The sequence below is a fragment of the Talaromyces atroroseus genome (genome assembly GCF_001907595.1).
Source record: "Talaromyces atroroseus strain IBT 11181 chromosome Unknown scaffold_7, whole genome shotgun sequence".
NCBI lineage: Eukaryota > Fungi > Ascomycota > Eurotiomycetes > Eurotiales > Trichocomaceae > Talaromyces > Talaromyces atroroseus.
In genome coordinates this window covers 154,825-175,406 of record NW_017971439.1, presented here as the reverse complement: position 1 = coordinate 175,406, position 20,582 = coordinate 154,825, and the positions used below count along the sequence as shown (strand labels likewise).

The following is a 20,582-nucleotide window of genomic DNA, read 5'->3' as shown; positions in this document are numbered from 1 at the left end:
AAGTTGCTATAATTTAATTACATATAGAGAAATAGTTAGCCAGAGTTTCAGATCCTGCAACAACGCGTCGCAGTTCTCGGAGAGCAGCAATCCGTTCTGTACTAATACAATTAATTCACTATCTCTCTCAAACTTGTCTGCTGAATAGAGAGCGCCATCGCCAATATAGCATCTAGTAATATTCTATTTACTCTAATTACTTAATCCATTATCCTGGGCGTGTGGGGGCAGACTAACCGTACCCAGTTAGTGTGGATTCTGAGCCACCGCTGGAGCTTGACGGCGTGCCGATTCGACGACCATCACTGCAACGACCTGACGGCACAGTTGAAGCTCTCCGTTACAACTGTTTCGTCGATCCCCGGCATGGCCCATTGAGCATCATTAATGGGATCAAGATGACCTCGCGTCTAGTGCTGGTCATTGGGGACCTGTTCATCCCCGACAGGGCTCCAGTACGCTGCTAATCCACCCCGCGCCGTAATGCTGCGGCCTACCATTGCATACACTGCTAACATGGACACCTGCAGGACCTCCCTGCACGAGTAAGCCGTCCCACGACACAGGGGTCTAGCAGTCGCATTATGTCTAACGATTGAAAAAAAAATCATATTAGTTCAAGAAACTCCTCACACCCGGAAAGATCGGGCAGATCTTATGTTTGGGCAATATAACAGACCGAGAAACATTCGAATTCTTCAGACAAATCGCGCCCGACCTACAACTCGTCAAGGGTGACTTTGACGTCGACTCCCCGAATCTTCCGTTATCCAAAGTCGTGACGCACGGAAGTCTTCGCATTGGGTTTACCCATGGCCATACCATAATCCCTCCCGGCGATGCCGATGCCTTGCTCATTGCCGCCCGTCAGATGGATGTCGATATCCTTCTTTGGGGCGGTACACATCGTTTTGAGGCCTTCGAGCTGGAAGGCCGGTTCTTTATCAACCCCGGAAGTGCCACTGGTGCTTTCAGCACCGGCTATTTCCCGGACGATCAGGAACCGGTTCCAAGCTTTTGCCTGATGGATGTAGGCTTTCTTCTGCCCTTTCAAATAATATAATGCCTGCTATGCTTGGAGTATTTCAGACTAACTTGTTCGTGTGATCAGGTCCAAGGAGATGTGCTAGTCCTTTACGTTTACCAATTGAAAACTGATGCCAACGGAGCCGAATCAGTTGCTGTCGAGAAGGTGTCTTTCCGCAAGCAAGGCAATTCCCCATCTTGAAGTTTGTTTGGCCTGTACTTCCAATATATTCATAGATACCTTGAAGATGCTTCTCAAATATATTGCGTTTCACGTGGCATACAGTTCTACCCACCAACCCATGTTACTTTGCCAGCTTGTTCGACCATTCTTGACGATTGCTAAAGGATGACTGTTGTCGCGTGGGAATCAACCATGCCGAATGCTTCTTACTCTGTACAGTGCCTTGAATTGTTCTGCAACGAGGATCTCATAAGCTGCGCTCGTCCAGGTATCAGAGGATCTTCTATAATGTCTCTTGTAGCCTATAAACAAAGCCGCCTAGGGCTCTGAAAATGTGTATTGTAACCATTTAAAACGCACCATTACATGTGTAAGTAAAAGTAATTCATTCAACAGAGGACAAAGTAAAAAGCTTCAAGCCAGTGTTTTTAGAACTGAGTTGATATCATACATGACAAGACGGCGCTAAACCCAAAATAGCAGCCTACGTTCCGCTTCATTGGCGTCTGCGTCGCAGTACAAGAAGATTATCACCACTCTTTCAACTGGCACACTCAGCATTCACCATCAGCGACCGGGACTTTGCATTCCTCCCATTAATTCCGAATCTAACCATCGATTCGATTATTTATCGCATATTATTGTCGGTCTCGAAGAAGTCGCTTACTCGGCGCTAGAGTTTCGTTTTTTTTTCCCCTTCTCTTCCCTTCAGGGCGTGCCTTTATCCCACTTTGTTAAACAAAGTCTGGGACTGTTGGGTGATTTGTACGCTCGACGACTCATACACGCACAACACACATATTAGGCAGCCTATCATCTACCTCAAGATGGCTACGGAGGCAGCAAATATTCCAGAGGAGCAGCTGAACGCTCATACGCAAGTGGCTGACGATGAGGTATGCGCATGAACTCTCGTGACGGGAGAGAATCCTACGCCTGTTCCACGAGATCTATAACGTATACGATTACTTGATATACAGCGGCTAACATCTTGTGTGTTATCTCATTATAGGAAGAAATCGCAGCGATGAAGAAGAGAGTAGCGGAGATGGAGTCCGAGGCCGCCAAGTTACGCGAAATGCAGCAAACTCTAGACGAGCAGTCGGAAAGCTTGCGAGAGGATAAAGAAGATATTGATGCTAGGAGTATATTCGTGGGCAACGTCGACTATGGAGCCTCTCCGGAGGAGATCCAGGCGCACTTCCAGAGCTGCGGTTCGATCAATCGTGTCACCATTCTCTTGGATAAATTCACAGGGCACCCTAAAGGGTATGTTTGCAACTTTGCTTTACAGATAGAGTGGATGGGTTCTTTGAAAAACTGAGACGCGAGATACAGATACGCCTATGTGGAATTTGCGGAGCCAAGTCTTGTTGCGCAGGCTTTGGTTTTGAATGAGAGCGTTTTCCGTGGACGCAATTTGAAGGTACGACAGTGTCCTCTATCTCTTCTTATACCATTCGAATTGTTACTGAGCTGCTTAATAGGTGACACCGAAACGTACCAACGTCCCGGGCATGGCTAGGGGTCGAGGCCGGGGTCGTGGTCGTGGCTTCGGCCGTGGAGGTTTCCCTGGCTCATACCGCGGTGCCTACCGTGGTTATCGCGGTGGTCGTGGGCGTGGTTTTGCGCCTTATTAGGTGTGCCTCGCACACTCTAGGGACATGGATGAAGTGAGAGACAAAAGTTAAAAAAGAAAAAACATACGGAATATGAAATATGAAATTTGAAATTTGAAAAGAAAAGCGGAGAATGGGAATCTGGAGAGAACTCGAGTCTCGGCACTATCTCCCTACCCCCTTTTATCTTTCTCTTCTTCAACAATTTTTTTTTCCACGGTCGAGGCTTCGGAGTTGAAGGTGTATGATATACAATGTAGCTATCTAGTACAGCCCAGGTTGCAATCGGCGAATGGGGAAAAAAAAAAACGTGCTTGGGTTTTACTTTTTGTATGAATATGATGTTATTGACTCAATTCCATATCTTGCAGCCAAGCAGGCTAGGTCTGCCTCTGCAAAGTGAAGTGATCATTTCAGAGAAAGATATTCGTAGGAATTACTTGTCTTGGATGATATTTGTCTAGCATCAGATGTATCTCATGTCCAGTATACCAACCAGGAGATATAGGTATCTGCGACGGAGTGGCAGGTAAAATAGCGTATTACAAATACAAATAAAATACCGTACTATGCAACGATGCGAGCGATGGCAGCGGCAAGCTGGTAATCAATCCTGTATGCCGGGCGTACCGTACCGTCTAGCTTTTCCCATCAACCCCTCCCTCAACACGACGAACGCAATTACGTTGCTCTGTGCATTCTCCTCCCTCACCAACAGAGCAGAGAGACCACGCCGACTTGCGACGAGTTCTGACATCGCTGACTCTGTGGAGCCATCAAAGCCACCTCCCAGACTCACGTTTAGTCTTCGGAACCATTGCCAACCCCCTCCCCGCCCTGGTCATTGGCCAGACCTGCTCACGTCAAGCCTGCTCAGCCCCAACCTCGAAGAACAAGCAAGCAAGTAAGTACAGTACACAACCAACCCAGCGACGCCAGCCACGATCTCTTGCCCTCGTGGTCGATCAGCATCCTCCATCATCGAGCCTGCGATCACTGCATCTTCGCCCCGTCTGTCTTTCGGTATCGCCAATTACCCTTCCCGGTGGATGTGTTAGGCTTCCTCTGACTGGCCTCGCATCGGCTGCCCCGAAGTGCGTCATTCTACGAAAGGATGGGATCTAATCTTCCAGCGTAAGTGAATGCCGGAGTCTCGACTCTTGATGTCGATTTGTTGGGTTCTTCTGACTTGTGCTAACGAAACGCGGTCGCTTTTTGCAGTCAGCCAAACCTAAGGCTCACCAGTGAGCATTGCCCGATGCATCCCGCACAACCTGCGAAACAACAGAAAAGCTAACTCGTCTTTTTTCTCCAGTCATTGCCGCGGATGGTTTATACAAGCGCGATGTGTTTCGTATGTTATACCCCACGGTATCTGATGGTACTGGCAATAGGCTGACTGACTATGTAGGATTCCCCGACCCTTTCGCTGTTGCCACAATCGGCGGCGAGCAGACGCACACCACCTCCGTTATCCGGAAGACCCTGAACCCGTACTGGAATGAAACATTTGACTTGTATGATTTTCTCATTGTGCTCTTCTTATCTCTTGGAGTTATTCGTCTAGAGCTTTTCTAATCAGCGGGCTTTCGTTCAAACTTTATAGGAGAGTCAATGAGGACAGCATCCTTGCCATTCAGATCTTTGATCAGAAGAAATTCAAGAAGAAGGACCAGGGTTTTCTGGGAGTAATCAATGTGCGCATTGGCGATGTCATTGATCTTCAAATGGGCGACGATGGTAACTTATTCGATACGACCCATATCTGTCGATGGGGATTGATGCTAATCGAAGTTTAATCACTGGCAGAAATGCTCACTCGCGATTTAAAGAAGTCGAATGATAATCTAGTAGTACATGGCAAGCTTATCATCAATATTTCGACCAATCTCTCGGCACCCAATCCAACTCAAAATGGAGCACACAGGCCACAGCAGCCTTCTGCAAGCCTCACTGGGCTAGTTCCTCAGATACAACCCTCTCCTTCCTCACAGGGCCAAGCACTCGTCGACGGACCATCTGCGGCGTCCATTGCAGCAAGTTCGACGCAATCATTCACGCCAACTCGAACTTCTTCCAATGCACGACCGGTGAGCGGGCTGTCGGCTCCGGATGGCCCTGCACAGCCGTCGCAATCTAATGGGCAAACGACACAAGGCTCAAGAACGAATCTTAGCTCCTTTGAAGACAATTTAGGTCGTCTTCCAGCAGGTTGGGAGCGGCGAGAGGATAATTTGGGAAGAACGTACTATGTTGACCACAACACGAGAACGACGACTTGGACCCGACCCTCGGCAAATTACAGCGAAAGTGCACAGCGCTCACAGCGTGAGGCTAATATGCAAATGGAGCGTCGGGCCCATCAAAGCAGAATGCTGCCTGAAGATCGCACGGGTGCCAGCTCGCCGAACTTGCAAGAAACTCAACAGTCGACCACTCCGCCTGCAGGTGGAAGTGGCGGCGCTACCAACGCGGCCAATGCGGCGTCAATGATGGCCACTGGAGCTACAACAGCAGGAACTGGTGAGCTTCCAGCCGGTTGGGAGCAAAGAACGACTCCCGAAGGACGGCCGTATTTTGTCGATCACAACACACGCACCACCACCTGGGTTGACCCGCGTCGGCAACAGTATATTCGCATGTATGGACAAAATGCGACTGGAGGCAACAGCACTTTCCAGCAGCAACCAGTCTCGCAGCTGGGACCTCTGCCCAGCGGGTGGGAAATGAGATTGACCAACACTGCTCGTGTGTACTTCGTAGATCACAATACGAAGACCACTACATGGGACGACCCACGATTGCCCTCGTCGCTCGACCAAGGCGTGCCGCAGTATAAGCGTGACTTCCGTCGCAAGCTTATCTACTTCCGCTCGCAGCCAGCCTTACGGATTATGTCTGGACAGTGCCATATCAAGGTCCGCCGTAGTAATATCTTTGAGGACTCGTATGCCGAGATTATGCGGCAGAGTGCTTCTGATCTGAAAAAGCGGCTTATGATCAAGTTTGATGGTGAAGACGGTTTAGACTATGGTGGACTTTCGCGGTACCTTCACTTTCTTTCCCCTTCATATAAATTATCATTATTATTATTGCTAATTCTTATCCAGCGAGTACTTCTTCCTTCTTTCTCACGAGATGTTCAACCCCTTTTATTGTCTCTTTGAATATTCAGCACACGATAATTACACCCTCCAAATCAACCCTCACTCCGGCATCAATCCTGAGCATTTGAACTATTTCAAGTTCATTGGTCGAGTGGTTGGGCTTGCCATCTTCCACCGACGGTTCTTAGACTCGTTCTTCATTGGCGCATTTTACAAGATGATGTTGAGAAAGAAAGTTACGCTTCAAGACATGGAGGGTGTTGACGAAGACTTCCACCGCAATCTGTCATGGACACTGTAATTTCTTCCCCCTCCACTTTCGAATAACATCCTTTGGCACTAATGCTAACCAACGTCCAGTGAAAATGACATTGAAGGCATTGTTGAGCTCACGTTTTCTATTGATGACGAAAAGTTTGGCGAACGAGACACGATTGATTTAATACCCGATGGGAGAAATATTCCCGTCACTAATGAGAACAAACATAAATATGTCGAGTAAGTGAATTGTCCCACAGAATATGTTTTGAAATTATTCTAATGTTGGACTTAAGACTCGTCACGGAATGGAAGATTCAGAAACGTGTAGAGGAACAATTCAACGCATTTATCTCAGGCTTCAACGAGCTCATTCCCCAGGACCTCGTGAACGTGTTTGACGAGCGCGAGCTTGAATTGCTGATTGGTGGTATCGCCGATATTGATGTTGATGATTGGAAGAAACATACGGATTACCGTGGTTACCAAGAATCAGACGAAGTCATTCAGAATTTCTGGAAGATTATTCGGAGCTGGGACGCAGAACAGAAATCACGACTGCTTCAATTTGCCACTGGCACATCCCGTATTCCGGTCAATGGGTTCAAGGATTTGCAAGGTTCTGATGGACCTCGACGATTTACGATTGAGAAGTCCGGTGATCCTGGAGCTCTTCCCAAGTCTCACACATGGTATGTCTATGTTTTTATATGGCTCAAAGGATAATGCTAACATAGACATAGCTTTAACCGTCTCGATCTACCACCATACAAGACAAACGAAGCCTTACAGCAAAAGTTGTCTATTGCAGTCGAAGAAACACTAGGCTTTGGACAAGAGTAGAGCTGCACCGTGAGACAGACATAGTCTGAGAGAAGGAAAGGGGAAAGAGAAAGATTCATTCATACTTTTCGTTCAAATTCCTACCCAATGCATCAACACGGACTCTATATATCCACTCTACTACTCATCAGGACGGTTGATTGATTGATTGTACGGCGAGCATACCCTTTGTTTCCCTCCCTTATTTTCTCTGGGGAAAATATCCGTCGGTCTTCTTATACAGTTTTTCGCTTGTTTTGCTGTCAATCTCCACTGTCTACACCCCCCCTCCATTATTGTTTCTTTATTTCATATATATCTCTTCGAGTATAATTATTGGGAAGGAAAGTGACCAAGTTTTTCTCTCTCTCTTTTTATTTTTTTCCCTCGATGTTTTTGGTTGACCTGACACTTTTGACTTAAATTGATCTGACTGACTGACTGACTGACACACTTTTGACAGATATACACTATTGTTGTCTTTGTCCTGGCTTCTTCTGCCTTTTGAATGCACACAGCGATCTCGATTTTCGTTTTATGTCTTTCTCTTTTTGTCTCTATAAACTTGAATCCGAGTTTTTCTTTTATTTCTTTCATGTTTCTGGGATAAGTCGCTAGTTAACAAGGAGGGTTTCTCCTTGTCTGATCGAATCGATATTGATATAGCATACGGATATCATTTCATCCTCGACTCCTTCCTTCAGGTAACGTAACATACCTAGGGTAATGGAGGGGTCGTATATCATGTATCTGATGTTGTCATTGAACTAAGTATGGCGAGCCCTCGGCCTACCGAGTCGGCCAACACATGTCGTCAGCCGGCATCGAAATAAGCCCATAATCCTGAGGTCGGCGGGTGTGTATATATATATATACACACACGAATCTCCGTATGTATACGTAGATACTCTCCTGCAAAGAGTCAAAGACAGGTAGGTATGGCTCCACGATATCGCCGGGTTGCAGTTATTGGCGCTGGGCCCTCGGGCCTGGCTGCCGTCCATGCATTGGCTGGCGAGAAGACATTTGATGCCATTCGCGTCTTTGACCGGAGAGATCATGTAGGAGGACTATGGTGTGTTGTTGCTGTTGAGACCCCCTCCCCAGACCGCGAACTAACACCACCAGGCATTACGATCCTGAGCCCGATACTTTCCCAGCGACGACCGGCGTGCCTCCACCTCGCACTCTGAAGCCGCCTGCAACATTCCCAGACTTTGCACCCGCCGCCGGCCCAGATCCTCGAGCCAGGTCCGCGCTGTACTACAACCTGGACAGCAATGTCGGCGCCACGACCATGGCGTTCACGCACACCCCGTTCCCCGAGGTCAACTCGCCACTGTCCATCCAGAGATTTGGCCGTGGCAACCCTACTCGGCCATACACAGCCATCGCCGAATGGATCGAAGACCTATTCAAGCCCTTTCTTCCTTTTGTCTCGCTGAACACCACCGTGGAGAAGGTTGCAAAACAGGGCAAGGAATGGATCCTGACGCTCAGAAAGACGGGACAAGTGTATCGCGGTAAAGAGCACGATTACTGGTGGACCGAGACTTTCGATGCTGTGGTCATTGCCTCCGGTCATTACCATGTGCCCTTCATACCTGATATTCCTGGCCTAATCGAGGCCTCTAAGGCCCTGCCGGAACGCTTTGGGCACTCAAAGTCGTATCGCAAACCAGACAAGTACATCAATAAGGTAATGGAACAATGTAAAGCGAGCAATAGTTCATAACTAACCGCACTTCATATATATGGATATGGATATGGATATAGAGGATACTTATCGTCGGGGGCAATATCTCCGCCACAGACTTCATCAATGATCTGCACGACATCGTCAAGGGAAAGCTTGAAGTGGCCATTCGAAGCCGGAACGAAAAGCTCGAGTCCGCCTACAGCCTACCCAATGTGAACATCCACACCAGCAGCATCAGGTCCATTTCGGCAACCAACGGCCTCCTCCTCACCGTCACTTTCGAGGACAGCACTAGCATCAGCGGACTTGACTATATCCTCTTTGCCACCGGCTACAGACTGGAGTATCCATACCTGCATCCCAATCCAACCACGCCCGAGAACAGAGTGGCTGGCTTCTACCAGCATGTTTTCAACATTGACGACCCTTCTCTCACTCTTGTTGGTCAAGTCAAGGCCGCCCTTTCGTTCCGCATCTACGAATACCAGGCTGTGGCCATCGCTCGATACTACGCTGGTCGCGGCGCCGGTCTCCCGTCAGTGGACGAGCAGAGAAAGTGGGAAGTCGAGCGTCTGAAGGAAAAAGGACCAACAAGCGCCTTCCATGAGATTGCGCCCGATCTGGAGCCCTACTTTAACTGGTTTGTCGATGTGGCTGGGAAACCCGCTATAGGCACCGATGGTTATGAGCTTCCAAGGTGGCGTGACGAGTTTGCTGATAAGGGGCTGGCTGTTCTGGGGCTTAAGGAGAAGTACTGGAAAGACCTTGCCAATAGGAAAAGTCAAATCGCAGCTAAGCTCTAGATCTAATTCCATTCATTGGAGCCTGTCTTGATGGCTGAAAGTTTGAGAGAGGGGGCCATGTATTTATTGCTCGGTAGGCATAGCTGTTAGGGCTAGGGCACATATTGGAGATTCTTGTTTTCTGATCAGTGATAACGTCAGCCATTACAGAGAGCTCTTTACTCTGTTCGCTTGTCAAGCATTGGCTTGAAGGCAGGGCAATTGAACTTGGAGGTGTGTGCATCACTGTAAATAACAACGCTATAGGGCCCCGTGCCTTGGATAGTTAACGATTTTGCTAGGGTTTCTCTTTTGAAAGCGCATCCAGCTCTGGTAGTATTATTATTATACATTAGCAACTATTAGATAATTACTTGATATTGGCTTGATGTAAGCACACATTGATATCAGATCATAGAGACTGAGCCGTATCTTCGGTATAAGCTCCTTCCCCCCTTACAAAGCAACACCCAACCCCAATGCCATCGCGGCCACAAGACCTCCCTGCACAATCATCCACCCATTGACCATAACAGAAGCAGCGGCTGCAGAATCCGACGAGGTTGAAAGGGGGTTTGAGGAGGAGGAAGTCGACGAAGAGGATGCAGAAGCAACGAGATTCGACGATCCAGAGGAAGCAGTCTTGGTAGCAAAAGAGCCCGTAGATGTGGAAGAGGCGGATGCAGCAGATGCAGCAGATGCAGAGGGAGTGGCAGAGATGGAACTGCTGGTGCTGGAGCCGTATGCTTTGGCGGCGTTGCAGTAGGATGTCATTGTCTGCTGGGCGCCGAATTGTCCGTCGTCGCCGGGGCAGTTGTTGTAGCAACTAATATATATGTAAGAGTTAGATGTGGAGAGAGTTGGTGCTGATGGAAGAGGGATACGTACGTCAGCACATTGTTGCTCTGCTCACATAGACAATCCCAGTCGTTGGCCTCGCAGGCCTGGAGCTGAGGACTCGTGTCTTGGATACAGGCATCGAGGATGCTATACATGGTATGGTCAGTACGCTCAATCAACAACCGAGGAAACTGCTTTGACTCGAGGGCACCCACTTCTGAGCAGCGCAAGTGGCACGACGAGACTGAGACTGAGCGGCTGCGAGGCCGACAGTGAGAAGAGTAACGATGGTGGTGGTAGTGAAACGCATTGTTTTTCTTGCTTGCTTGCTTGCTTCTCAGGTGCTTGGAAATAATTTGATTGGAGTACAAGTTGATGATTGTTGGTGCAGACAGACACCAAATGGACAGTCGAGAGGAGAAGATGAATTGGAGGAGGAAGAAAACAAGAGGGAGCTCCTTCCTTATTAGTACTTCCATGTCGAGTCCGGATTTACGTATTTCAAAACGTCCATGTCTTTTATTTCCCCTACAGCTAGAGCTAAAATACCTTGTTTCCATTGTATTGGCCCTGTATTGCGCCGTGTCGTACAAAGCCACAGCAAAAGTTGCCCCTTGTTTCCGAATTCGGAAATGTTGCAAACAATAAATAATGCACCCTCTATTTTTGCTTTCGCCTTTCATTCTCCGTCGGAGCTGGCATTCTTGCATAGACGCTATGTGATGAATTCGTGTTTATTTTCTATTTTTATTTTCATTGATTTGTGTACATATCACGGTGTATGTGAAAACGTATCTAGGCGTCAACTGAAGACTGACTAGCCACCGAAATTATATCAGGACTCAAGAGGCTCTAAACATCCTGGACTAAAGCAAACTATTCACTACTAGTACGGAGTATGTAGTTGGGCAATGGTCTGACGAGTACTATGATCGGCATGTCCATGCACGTCCACGGAGTTACTCTGGGGAAATCTCTATGTGTCGTGTCTAGAACATGTCACTAATCACTGAGCCTTCATTAAGTCCTATCTAATTCAATGATCTGATATGAATGGCCTCGATAGATATGAAATAAAAAAGCCATAACTTCATCAAACAGTCGTTAACAAAAGCAGCAAAAATGGACGGTTATAGTTAGCAACGCAGACACCTCAGGTATATATATATATGTGTGTGTGTAGAGCAGGATATAGAAGAGCAAAGTAGAAAACCGAGTCAGAGCAGCACTTCTTCAAGCCACGTGCCCAAGCCAGCATACTGAGACCAACAACCAGTAACTTCCAACAACTTCCGCGCCTTGTCGGCATACAGTGCAGCGCCATGCGCATCACCCAGCTTACCCCTGACATAAGAGACAGACGCACAGACAACCGCAGTGCCGAAATCTTGTGCAAACGGATATTTCTCATAGACGCGTAACGCTCGTTCCCAACGCTTCAGCGCAGAGACCCATTGTCCGCGAACATGTTGAACTCGTGCGAGTCCTATGTTCAAACGACATGTGCTCCGAATCGACTCTGGTCGACGAGCCCCCTGTGTTATGCAAAGGCGTCGGTCCACGTCCCGATAGATATCCTCTGCTCTCCAGTATTCGGCCTGGTGCAGCACTGCTTCCGCCAGGGCAAGTCTCAGTCTCAAGATAGCTTCCTCCTGTTCTTCTGTCCTTTCCCTCATCGGACGGCCATCAAAAATGCTTTCCAGCCTGGCCGATATCAGCATTTCAGCTTCTACGGGATTCCCCAGCTCGCAGTGCGTGGCAGCCAACTCGGAGATTAAATCGCAGCTAGAAGCGCCCACAGAGACTACTCCTTCTGGGTACTGTCTCGCATTATATAGATCTTCCAGAACCTGACGAGCGACCTCAAAGCGGCCCTGGAATCGCCGGATTCGACCCCAGCAGATAGCTTTCTTTTGCAAAATAAGCTCTTCCAGTGTTGAAATATGATTTCGATCAACTGGCTGGACACGGTGCAGTAGCGAAAACGCGGTGTTGATATTCTCATTGCTTTGTTGCAGTTGCAAAGTAGAACGAGCTAAAAGTAGCTCTCCGCAGAGAGCATAGAGTTTCTTGCTCTTGATATGGGGGTTTGGAAACTGATAATCGATCTCTGGCAAAGTCATGCTGTCAGGATAGAACAAGTCAGTCTTTCTAGTGAGGATCATCATATCCAGGCACTCGTCCGGTGTTGCTAACCCAGCAGCAATACTTCCTGCTCTCTCAATAGCATCCAATTTCCACGTCGTGGACGAGAAATGGGAACTGGCAATCAGAGCATAGGCCACGATCTGCTGGGTCTCTATTGACAGAAGATCCATTACTCGTAGCCTGTCATAATGCCGAGTAATCACATGTTGGAACTGAACAATATAGAACAGTCCTAACTCGTAGAAGCTAGCGAATCGTGTCAGCTAATATAGAAACCCAGGGATATATGAGTCTTACTCGACGTCCAAATGAGCATCTGTGGGGAAAGCATGGCAAACAAGTAGCAGTGCCTGCAACATCCAGTAATTTGGATCCAGAATTTTCTGTTTGCACATTGCACGAATGCCTGCATCCATCCTCAGCAGATCACTATCGTCGCCGCCACCGCCATAACGAGTATCTAGACCCAGAAAACCATAGAGCCTCAACTGTTTGGTGACAATCTCGGATCCCTCAGCACTACATAGAGTGTCCACTAGTTCTGGCATTATCCCCGTCTCTCTCGGTGAGATTTCCTCTGGCTCTCCATCCAAAGCCCACCTCCTGAGCGGACGGCCTGCCCGTATCAATAGAGACTTTGGAATACCTGCATCGCTGTCGAGATATGCGAGGGTGCAGGCCATGCTTAGTGTCGCCTCGTCCATCTGGTCGATACTTGACTGAGTTGATATTAGCTGATTGCGGTCCTGTGGAGGTCTGCTATCGGTTTGTGCTGGGAGGTCGAATGTGACATGTTTAGTCTTGTGATGACGATGACGAAGTACAAAACGAGGGCGACGATACCGCAGACTTGGCTTAGCTGCCATTTTGGCTATAGTTGTCCTCCTCTCAGCAGACAGGCTCGTAAACCAGTCTATATAGAAGCGATGAATGTATGGTTGTATCTCCTTGAAGGATTTTCAGACGATGACAGAGGTAGCAGATGTGTCTTTCTTGTGTAGCAGTATAGATCCAGCTCATTTTGGCATGTATGAATAAGCATGTGCATATTCTTAAATGCTTGCAAGAGGAATGAACTTTCGAGGGATTTTGACTCAGGACTGATGCTCGAGGGCCGATGCTGACGGACTTGCCCGGGTCTTTGTCACCTCCAATAAAGAACTCCATAAGATCCGACTTACCATGTAGCGAGCCAGCAAGGTCTTTTCTTCAAACGTATTGTTTCTTTGCTACCTCAAAGTTGGTTTGATGGTATTGCGCGACCACGTGACAATGCGCGCCTTCCGTTTTGATTACTTTTCGCGGTCTCTCTTTCTCTCTGCAAGTCAAGCATGGCCTCACGCTTGAATTTCTGGAGGCGCGCTCTCCGTCCAGCGCAGAAGCTATCGCGAAACATCTCCAACATCTCGTATTGCCCCGTGAACCCCCAATCGAGGAAGAGACGCTACCTCACTATGAACCACCACAGTATTACCCAGTCGCTATTGGAGATGTGTACCACGACAGGTACCTGGTTGCGGGAAAGCTTGGATACGGGGCTTATTCAACAAACTGGCTATGCAAAGACCTCCAGTACGTGTCTTTCCTAAGAGCAAGTCGAGCAGATGTCTGACAAGTCACTCCGCAGCGATGACAAGTATAGAGTCTTAAGGTGACTGTTTCTTTGTCAAAGTTTCCCAACGCAACCAACCGTGAGATGAACATCTACGAGCATCTTGCAAAAGTCAAGTCTGATCACCCAGGCCAGTCTCTAATACGCGAGCTTCATGATTCATTTGATCTCCAAGGGTCTATCGGGAATGCACCAATGTCTCGTGCTGCAGCCGATGTATATTACAGTTCTCGAGATGATGCGACTGAAGCCACAATCACCTGATCTTCCTCTGATCAAACTAATATCAAGACGACTTCCTTTGGCCCTTGACTTTCTGCACACTGACGCCCAGATAATTCATACTGGTATCAGTCTATCCCCATATCTACTATATAGATTTGTCGCTGATAATCTGAACCAACGAGTGAGTTTTTCTTCACTGACCGTTAGCCAACTCAACAATGGCAGGATTAGGCATCAAGCATGCCTCAATAAAAGGAACAGAGTTCTGCAAATCGCACCAGACCCGGCCGATCTACAATAGATTATTTCGATCTGATTTCTCGATCAAGAAGGAAATAAAGTGGTGATGCGTCCAGGTCAAGACAACGCACCTTGTTTCATATTCGCCGACAAGCGACTCCCATATGTCATCTGGTTTAGAGATGCCCTTCGCCATTAGGGAGTTCCCACCGTGGTGCTTGATTTATATATCCTTGTCCTAGACCTCGACATAGCCGCCGACTGCCTGATCCAAGCTGGTTGGACGGTCGATATGCAATCCCCTCATTGAATTGAAAACGCAGAAGTGGAAATCCCGCAAGTCCCGTCAACGTCTCCAGATCCCCAGACGATAAAAGTCCTTCTGCTAGCATCAAATTAGAAGTTTCCTCTCACGACTGACTCTCTGCCCTCAACGGATGGCGAGAAATTGTCCTTTCCGCCATTGCCGGGTTTACTTGATGCCCTAATTGAGAGCTGGCTCGATGGCCCTAGTGAAGATAATATGTTACTGCTGCACTTAGCCTACCGGTTTAATTATCTTTATGGGTATTGTCCCGGCTTTGAATGAGCGTTCCTTTGCCAATCAGATGAGATGAACATCCCCAGTTCCACTTCGATGTGCTTTCAGGGATATTGTCATCGACAGTCCCATTCAGAAAACACCAACGCGAGATTCGAAATGCACTTTTGTAGTTCCTATCAGCTGCAGGGATGCTCAGCATCCCGCGACAATAAAGTCCTTTTTTGATAGTTGGGCAAAAATCCGCCTACCAGACCCTCCGGGGAGTCAGTCCGTGGAGTAGAATTCAAGTACAATTGCCAGAGCGAATATATCTAACCGCTATTCAACATTATCTAACATCAATTTCGCAACACTCCAAGCCCATCTCGAACTTAAAACCGAAATTAAACCTTCTTCTTCTTCCCTCTACCACTCTCCTTAAATCCAGCCTTGCGTTTCTTACTCGGTACAACACCCAGAATCTCTTCCTCTTCAGGCTCATCATCGTCGGCATTTGCACCGCTCTTTCTCTTGCTTCGTTTGTTTTTCTCAAACTCCTTTTTAGCCTCGCTCTCAGCCGCTGCATGTTTCTCCAGGATTTCAGCTGCATGCGGGAATCCGGACACGTCTAGGTTTCGGAGCACATAAGCAACACGTTCCACATCAGAACAGCTGAATTGGCGGCGAGCTTTATGGTCATCATCGTCGTCATCGTCGGCTTTATAATTGTTGAGATGGTGTCGCAACTTGCAGACCTCCTCGTACAGCTCGCGATATTCCAACATGTTATATTTAACATCTAGACGACCATCTTCCCGTGTGCGATTGGTGGCCTTCTTGTAATTCCAGCGATTCTTCTCCGAGCCAGGGAACAAATCGAGACAAAGCCAATTGTAGACTTCGTCGCTGTAGAATGGGATCTCGTTCGCTCTGCCCTCTGTGCGCACGGCAAGAATTAGAGACGCTGTGGCGGTGCCCACGGCTCGGAGTGGTTTCATAAGTATGTCTTGGCTTTTCTTGGGGAATGTCTCGTCGAGCGACTCTCGAGATGGCTCCGTGTCTATGCTGTCGACAAGGGCTTTGTAGGCCTCTGCTGTTGTCTTGCGGACTAGTTCGGGCTTGTTGGTCTTGATGAGTCCGGCTAATGCAGGACGATATCGACCGTGTTTGCTGGTAGATGTTTAGTTAAGACTTCTCACACATAATAGGCTTATTGAGAAACCAAACTCACAGTTTCCAATCCATCAATTTCACCAGTTCATCCTTGTGCATAAAAAGCGAATCGTACTTTTCGCCCTGCTTCAAATGAACAGTCTCATTCTTCTTGTTGTTTTTGTTTTTGCTCTTCTTCTTCTTTTTCTTATCATCTCCATCACTCTCTTCTTTCTCTTCTTCTTTTTCTTCCTCGTCACCACCTTCCTCGCCCGCCCGCTGCCTCAGAACCCGAGGCAAAGTCTCATACCTCCAATCATCCAGCTGCAAGTACTCATTCGTCTGCCGATCAAAAGCAGGGTCTTCCCTATTCAAGCGCTCGGGATACTTCCTGTGTTTTCGGGCAACGACAGCAATGAGCTTGCGCTTGTAGCTCTCTTTCAAAGTTGCGGGATAGCAATCCAGGAGTTGTGCGAATGTGGTGGGTGTGATGTCCCAGGGTGCAAATGATGGGAATGACATTATTCGCGTCTCTCCCCCCACCTCCGGCTTTTCTTCTTCTTATTTCTTCTTGACACAGGAAATCAAGCAAGCCGAAGCTCAATTCGAGGCGGATGCAATTTCAGAAAAACAACTGCTAGGCCTAGAGCGCTGTTCCACGTTCTAATATTTGGGTCAATTGAAACATATGCGGAATGGATATATATTTCTCTGCGAGAGATCCTTTGTCGTCAATGTTTGCGCCGAAGTCAGTGGTTTGTTGCTTCAAGAATGAATGACCTTTAAAAAAGAAGTACGGAGCTATCCTAATCTGGTCTAGACCAATCACAGTGCAGTCGCTCCAGCAGGCCCGGGCGTGGCTCTACTCAGATGCTAGACTTCCAAAGACGACATGCATTTCTTGTATGGATCCCAAAAGCACGTCGGACGAACACTTCGTAGTAAGGTGAATGATCTATTCGTAATACGATTCAACCCAAACTAAAACACATCGTTGGTTTATCATGCTAGACCGTATCGTTTCAATCGTTCATACCAACAAAATAAAAAGGAACAGAAGCAGCAGCACATGGCCTCCATCGTAATGATGGATTGAACAATAGGAAAAATACACTCATTAGCCTCCCAGCCTTGCACTCGGATAAAAAGCCTCAGTCCAGCTGGAGATCAACATTTCGTAACCAAAAACCTGCCCCATGCACGACTCCCGCTCCCTGAAAATCAAGTCACAAGAAAATTAAAACAATTTATCAGAACAAATTGAGGACTAACACAAGAGTAGGAAGAAAGGAGATGATCAAATATATATCGAATAGAAGGAGACCTCTTCAGTAGCCTTCAACGGTCGTTGCATGAAGAGGTTATGTTATGGCGACGAGGAAGAAGAGTTAATTAATGACGCTTCTTCGGATCCGCGGCTTTCTTGGATTTGGATGGCGAATTCTCATCGCCGGCAAAGCTAACACGTTGAGAGCGGTTGCGGCTTTGGTCCAATGAGACAATTGCTGGTGGAAGAACACGGTCGCCCTTTTTGCCCTGACTGCGCTTTAGACTAGACACTTCATGCCTTGTTTTATTCGTCGTGCCTTCGTCATCTTCTACCTCAACATCGTCCATCTCGTCATCATCATGACCATCATTCGATGGCCTTGAGCTGAGACTTTCTGAGTCGGAAACGGCCTCGTACTCGTCCTCGTTATCGCTCACCAGACTGGGCGCCTGATTTGACTCTACCGTGACAGGACTGAGATTCTCGTCAATACGAACTACATCCGTAGTACCTGATCCATTCAACTGTAAAGCACTTGGTAGGGAGGTAGATTGAGAGAACTGAGGTTGTGAATAAGGTGTAACCTTGGTCGGCGTAGAGACATCCAAGCCACGGGACATGCTTGCTTCATGTCTCTTGCTACTGGTGGGCCGCTGAATAGCGGCCTGAGGCATGGTTGTGCGAGCAGGTAATCTCGCGCCTGAAACAGCCTTTGGCTCATCGGAACTAGGCTCGTCCTCATCTTCGGATTCGCCCTCTGATAGAAACTCGCTCAAGTCAACGGTCTTCTTGGCATCGCCCACAATCTCATCCAAGTTAAGCTTCGAGCCAAGGACAGCCATCATAGTAGAGAGATGGGGTGTGTCGGGCGATGCTTTAAAAGACGATGGCGGAGTAACATTGTGTCCTTTCTTCTTCGTTGTCTTCTCAACCATTGCAATAGGCGTTTGATTCAAATTGCTTGGTTGGTCTTCAGAAGGACCTGGTGTGGTTTTGGGTGTCTTTTCAATTATATGCGCCGATCGAATCAGAGGATGAACGGACCCAGGGGTAGAGATAATAGACGGCTCAGCCGTAGGACCACCAATAATTGACCCGGCCTCATCGACATCCACTGGCTCTCCGCATGCTTCAGCAGCCGCATCATGACTGGCAAAGGTACGGCTGTGTGCGATACGGCAATGATTGATAAAGCCTTGGGTACTGGAGAAATCGAAACGCCGGCAATCAAGACAAACCAACTTGACCAGTTTATTGTCGCTCTTCCGCTTGATGACCATGGGTCCAGCTTTCTCCTTGGGGACAGGGTACCCATTTGGTAGAGATTGTAGCCTGGTGCTTACGCTGCCTCTCTGGGCACGCGATTTGCCTGCAACATAACCGTTCTCAGTGAAAGATCCGCGAGTAGAGCGTCCATCCCAAGCCGCAGAGTTGGGTAAGGGTAAGTCAGGAGATTCGCCACCATCGAAACGTGGGTCAGGAAGCAACCACTTGGCATAATGGCGAGAATAGGGTCCATCCACCACACCCCAAGGGGCGGGCGAGGTGGGTGGCGGCCCGGTTCCTGAATAGGGAATTGCGTATCCTGAGCCATCACTGACCGAGTGCGAAAATCCATGTGCACTTGATGCGGGATAGGGGATTTCTGTACACCGGCGTAACTGTTCCAAGGCAATTTGGCACTTCGCAATCTCCTGGTCGATCAGACGAAGTTCATTATGTTTCAAGAGCACCTCCAAGCTGAGCTGCGCATCCAAAGTCTGGCGCAAGATGTTCACATCTCTATTTGTTTGTTTCGCGGGGATATTGTTAGCATTTTGAGGAGGGATTCCATGATCGTCCATGCTGGGGTTCGTATGAGGCTGTAGCACGGACGTTGCCTGGGTAGGGACGGATGCTGGGGTTGGACTCTGAGCGGCTTCAATGCTGGATGGTGTTGCCACTCTTGCACTGTTGCATTCAGTAACTTCCGCTTGGTTAGGGATATCGATGCGACGTTTCGATGGCGGTGGCTCGTCTACGACGGTGAATATCTCATGGTTGTCGCTTCGTTTCCGTTTCAGCAACTGAAGAGGCGCGCTCCCCATTACGGGCGACTTGTGTTGAGTCGGGCTGACCAGCATCTCTGGTGTTAACTTGTTGACCCCCAAGCTCGAGGTCCACGGCAACAAGCGGAAGACGCCATGCGACAACGCCATCTGGTTGAAGGTAAATACAGGCATACAGCAGAAAGAAATAAAGAAAGGCTTTGCTCACTTGCAAGGAGCTAGTTATTATATGTATTAGCAAGTGCAGATAATCGACCCATCAGGTTTAGTCAGCAGCGTTGGTGCTGATGGTGTTGTGAAAAAAATGATTAATATGTAAAAGTAACGGGTAGGTGTTGTGACCAGCACTTGAGGTTTGTTTCGGTGGCGGTGTGATAAAAGGAGAGGTATGCGACCGTCGGGGAGACCACAAGATATAATACAGGCGCGCGATGCAAAGAAAGGCTGTTTCACAGGAAGCGTATGGAAAGGATGCTGGCTGGCGAAAGCCGGGATGCCACGGATGGAAGTAGAGTTGGGCGCAGTGGTTGGAGGATATGTCAGCGTTGACAGGACTAACCAGTACGGGAACGTACCAGCGACCGACAGGGACGAGAGGGAAGGGTTGATGGGACTGGACTGTGATGGGGGGACGTCCAGCCTGGGACAGTCTCGGTGGCGGATGGAGAGAGTGAAGGCCAAACGAAGTGAATCTAGGAGAGCGGAAGGGGAAGAGGAAGAGAGAGAGAGAGAGAGAGAGAGAGAGGGAAACAGAGAAGCGTCGCGAAGAGAAGCAGGGAAAGTAAGGGGAAGGAAGGAAGGGAAGCACGGACTGCAGGAAGGAGTTGGGGGAGGAGCCAGCCTGGCCAGTTACAGACTAGTGCGCTGGCTGGACCCAGCGTAGGTTCTGGAAGGGACGGGCGGAGACGATTACAACAAACACTTACGGAGTAGTCATTGGATCTTTTTATATTATTATTTTATTCTGTTTGGTTTTAATGTGTTCTATCTTATCTATTGATCTATGTAATCTTAGAATACAGAAGAG

At 48.2% G+C, this 20,582-nt stretch overlaps 8 protein-coding genes across 8 annotated transcripts; 4 read left to right on the top strand and 4 right to left on the bottom strand.

The window, feature by feature from the left end:
• Positions 1 to 398: 398 nt before the first annotated feature.
• On the top strand, positions 399 to 1,228 carry UA08_05513 (Vacuolar protein sorting-associated protein 29; the record flags this gene model as incomplete). The annotated part of the gene is made up of 4 exons (XM_020268308.1): positions 399 to 455; positions 531 to 545; positions 617 to 1,030; positions 1,112 to 1,228. 4 exons carry the CDS (start codon positions 399 to 401, stop codon positions 1,226 to 1,228), a joined length of 603 nt encoding a protein of 200 aa, XP_020119375.1.
• An 809-nt stretch (positions 1,229 to 2,037) lies between these two features.
• On the top strand, positions 2,038 to 2,850 carry UA08_05512 (Polyadenylate-binding protein 2; the record flags this gene model as incomplete). Its single annotated transcript, XM_020268307.1, has 4 exons — positions 2,038 to 2,106; positions 2,223 to 2,479; positions 2,549 to 2,636; positions 2,698 to 2,850. The coding sequence occupies 4 exons, from the start codon at positions 2,038 to 2,040 to the stop codon at positions 2,848 to 2,850; spliced, it is 567 nt and encodes a 188-aa protein (XP_020119376.1).
• A 596-nt stretch (positions 2,851 to 3,446) lies between these two features.
• Positions 3,447 to 7,037, top strand: UA08_05511 (putative E3 ubiquitin-protein ligase hulA; the record flags this gene model as incomplete). The annotated part of the gene is made up of 10 exons (XM_020268306.1): positions 3,447 to 3,733; positions 4,051 to 4,073; positions 4,145 to 4,183; positions 4,241 to 4,346; positions 4,436 to 4,569; positions 4,639 to 5,875; positions 5,940 to 6,233; positions 6,297 to 6,434; positions 6,491 to 6,886; positions 6,938 to 7,037. The coding sequence occupies 10 exons, from the start codon at positions 3,447 to 3,449 to the stop codon at positions 7,035 to 7,037; spliced, it is 2,754 nt and encodes a 917-aa protein (XP_020119377.1).
• A 917-nt stretch (positions 7,038 to 7,954) lies between these two features.
• On the top strand, positions 7,955 to 9,518 carry UA08_05510 (hypothetical protein; the record flags this gene model as incomplete). Its single annotated transcript, XM_020268305.1, has 3 exons — positions 7,955 to 8,091; positions 8,145 to 8,715; positions 8,793 to 9,518. The coding sequence occupies 3 exons, from the start codon at positions 7,955 to 7,957 to the stop codon at positions 9,516 to 9,518; spliced, it is 1,434 nt and encodes a 477-aa protein (XP_020119378.1).
• Positions 9,519 to 9,953: 435 nt separating this feature from the next.
• Positions 9,954 to 10,647, bottom strand: UA08_05509 (hypothetical protein; the record flags this gene model as incomplete). The annotated part of the gene is made up of 3 exons (XM_020268304.1): positions 9,954 to 10,323; positions 10,386 to 10,484; positions 10,553 to 10,647. The coding sequence occupies 3 exons, from the start codon at positions 10,645 to 10,647 to the stop codon at positions 9,954 to 9,956; spliced, it is 564 nt and encodes a 187-aa protein (XP_020119379.1).
• A 907-nt stretch (positions 10,648 to 11,554) lies between these two features.
• UA08_05508 (hypothetical protein) lies at positions 11,555 to 13,351 on the bottom strand (the record flags this gene model as incomplete). Its single annotated transcript, XM_020268303.1, has 2 exons — positions 11,555 to 12,731; positions 12,783 to 13,351. 2 exons carry the CDS (start codon positions 13,349 to 13,351, stop codon positions 11,555 to 11,557), a joined length of 1,746 nt encoding a protein of 581 aa, XP_020119380.1.
• A 2,138-nt stretch (positions 13,352 to 15,489) lies between these two features.
• UA08_05507 (hypothetical protein) lies at positions 15,490 to 16,759 on the bottom strand (the record flags this gene model as incomplete). Its single annotated transcript, XM_020268295.1, has 2 exons — positions 15,490 to 16,255; positions 16,317 to 16,759. The coding sequence occupies 2 exons, from the start codon at positions 16,757 to 16,759 to the stop codon at positions 15,490 to 15,492; spliced, it is 1,209 nt and encodes a 402-aa protein (XP_020119381.1).
• An 870-nt stretch (positions 16,760 to 17,629) lies between these two features.
• Positions 17,630 to 19,705, bottom strand: UA08_05506 (hypothetical protein; the record flags this gene model as incomplete). The annotated part of the gene is made up of 1 exon (XM_020268283.1): positions 17,630 to 19,705. One exon carries the CDS (start codon positions 19,703 to 19,705, stop codon positions 17,630 to 17,632), a length of 2,076 nt encoding a protein of 691 aa, XP_020119089.1.
• Positions 19,706 to 20,582: the final 877 nt, after the last annotated feature.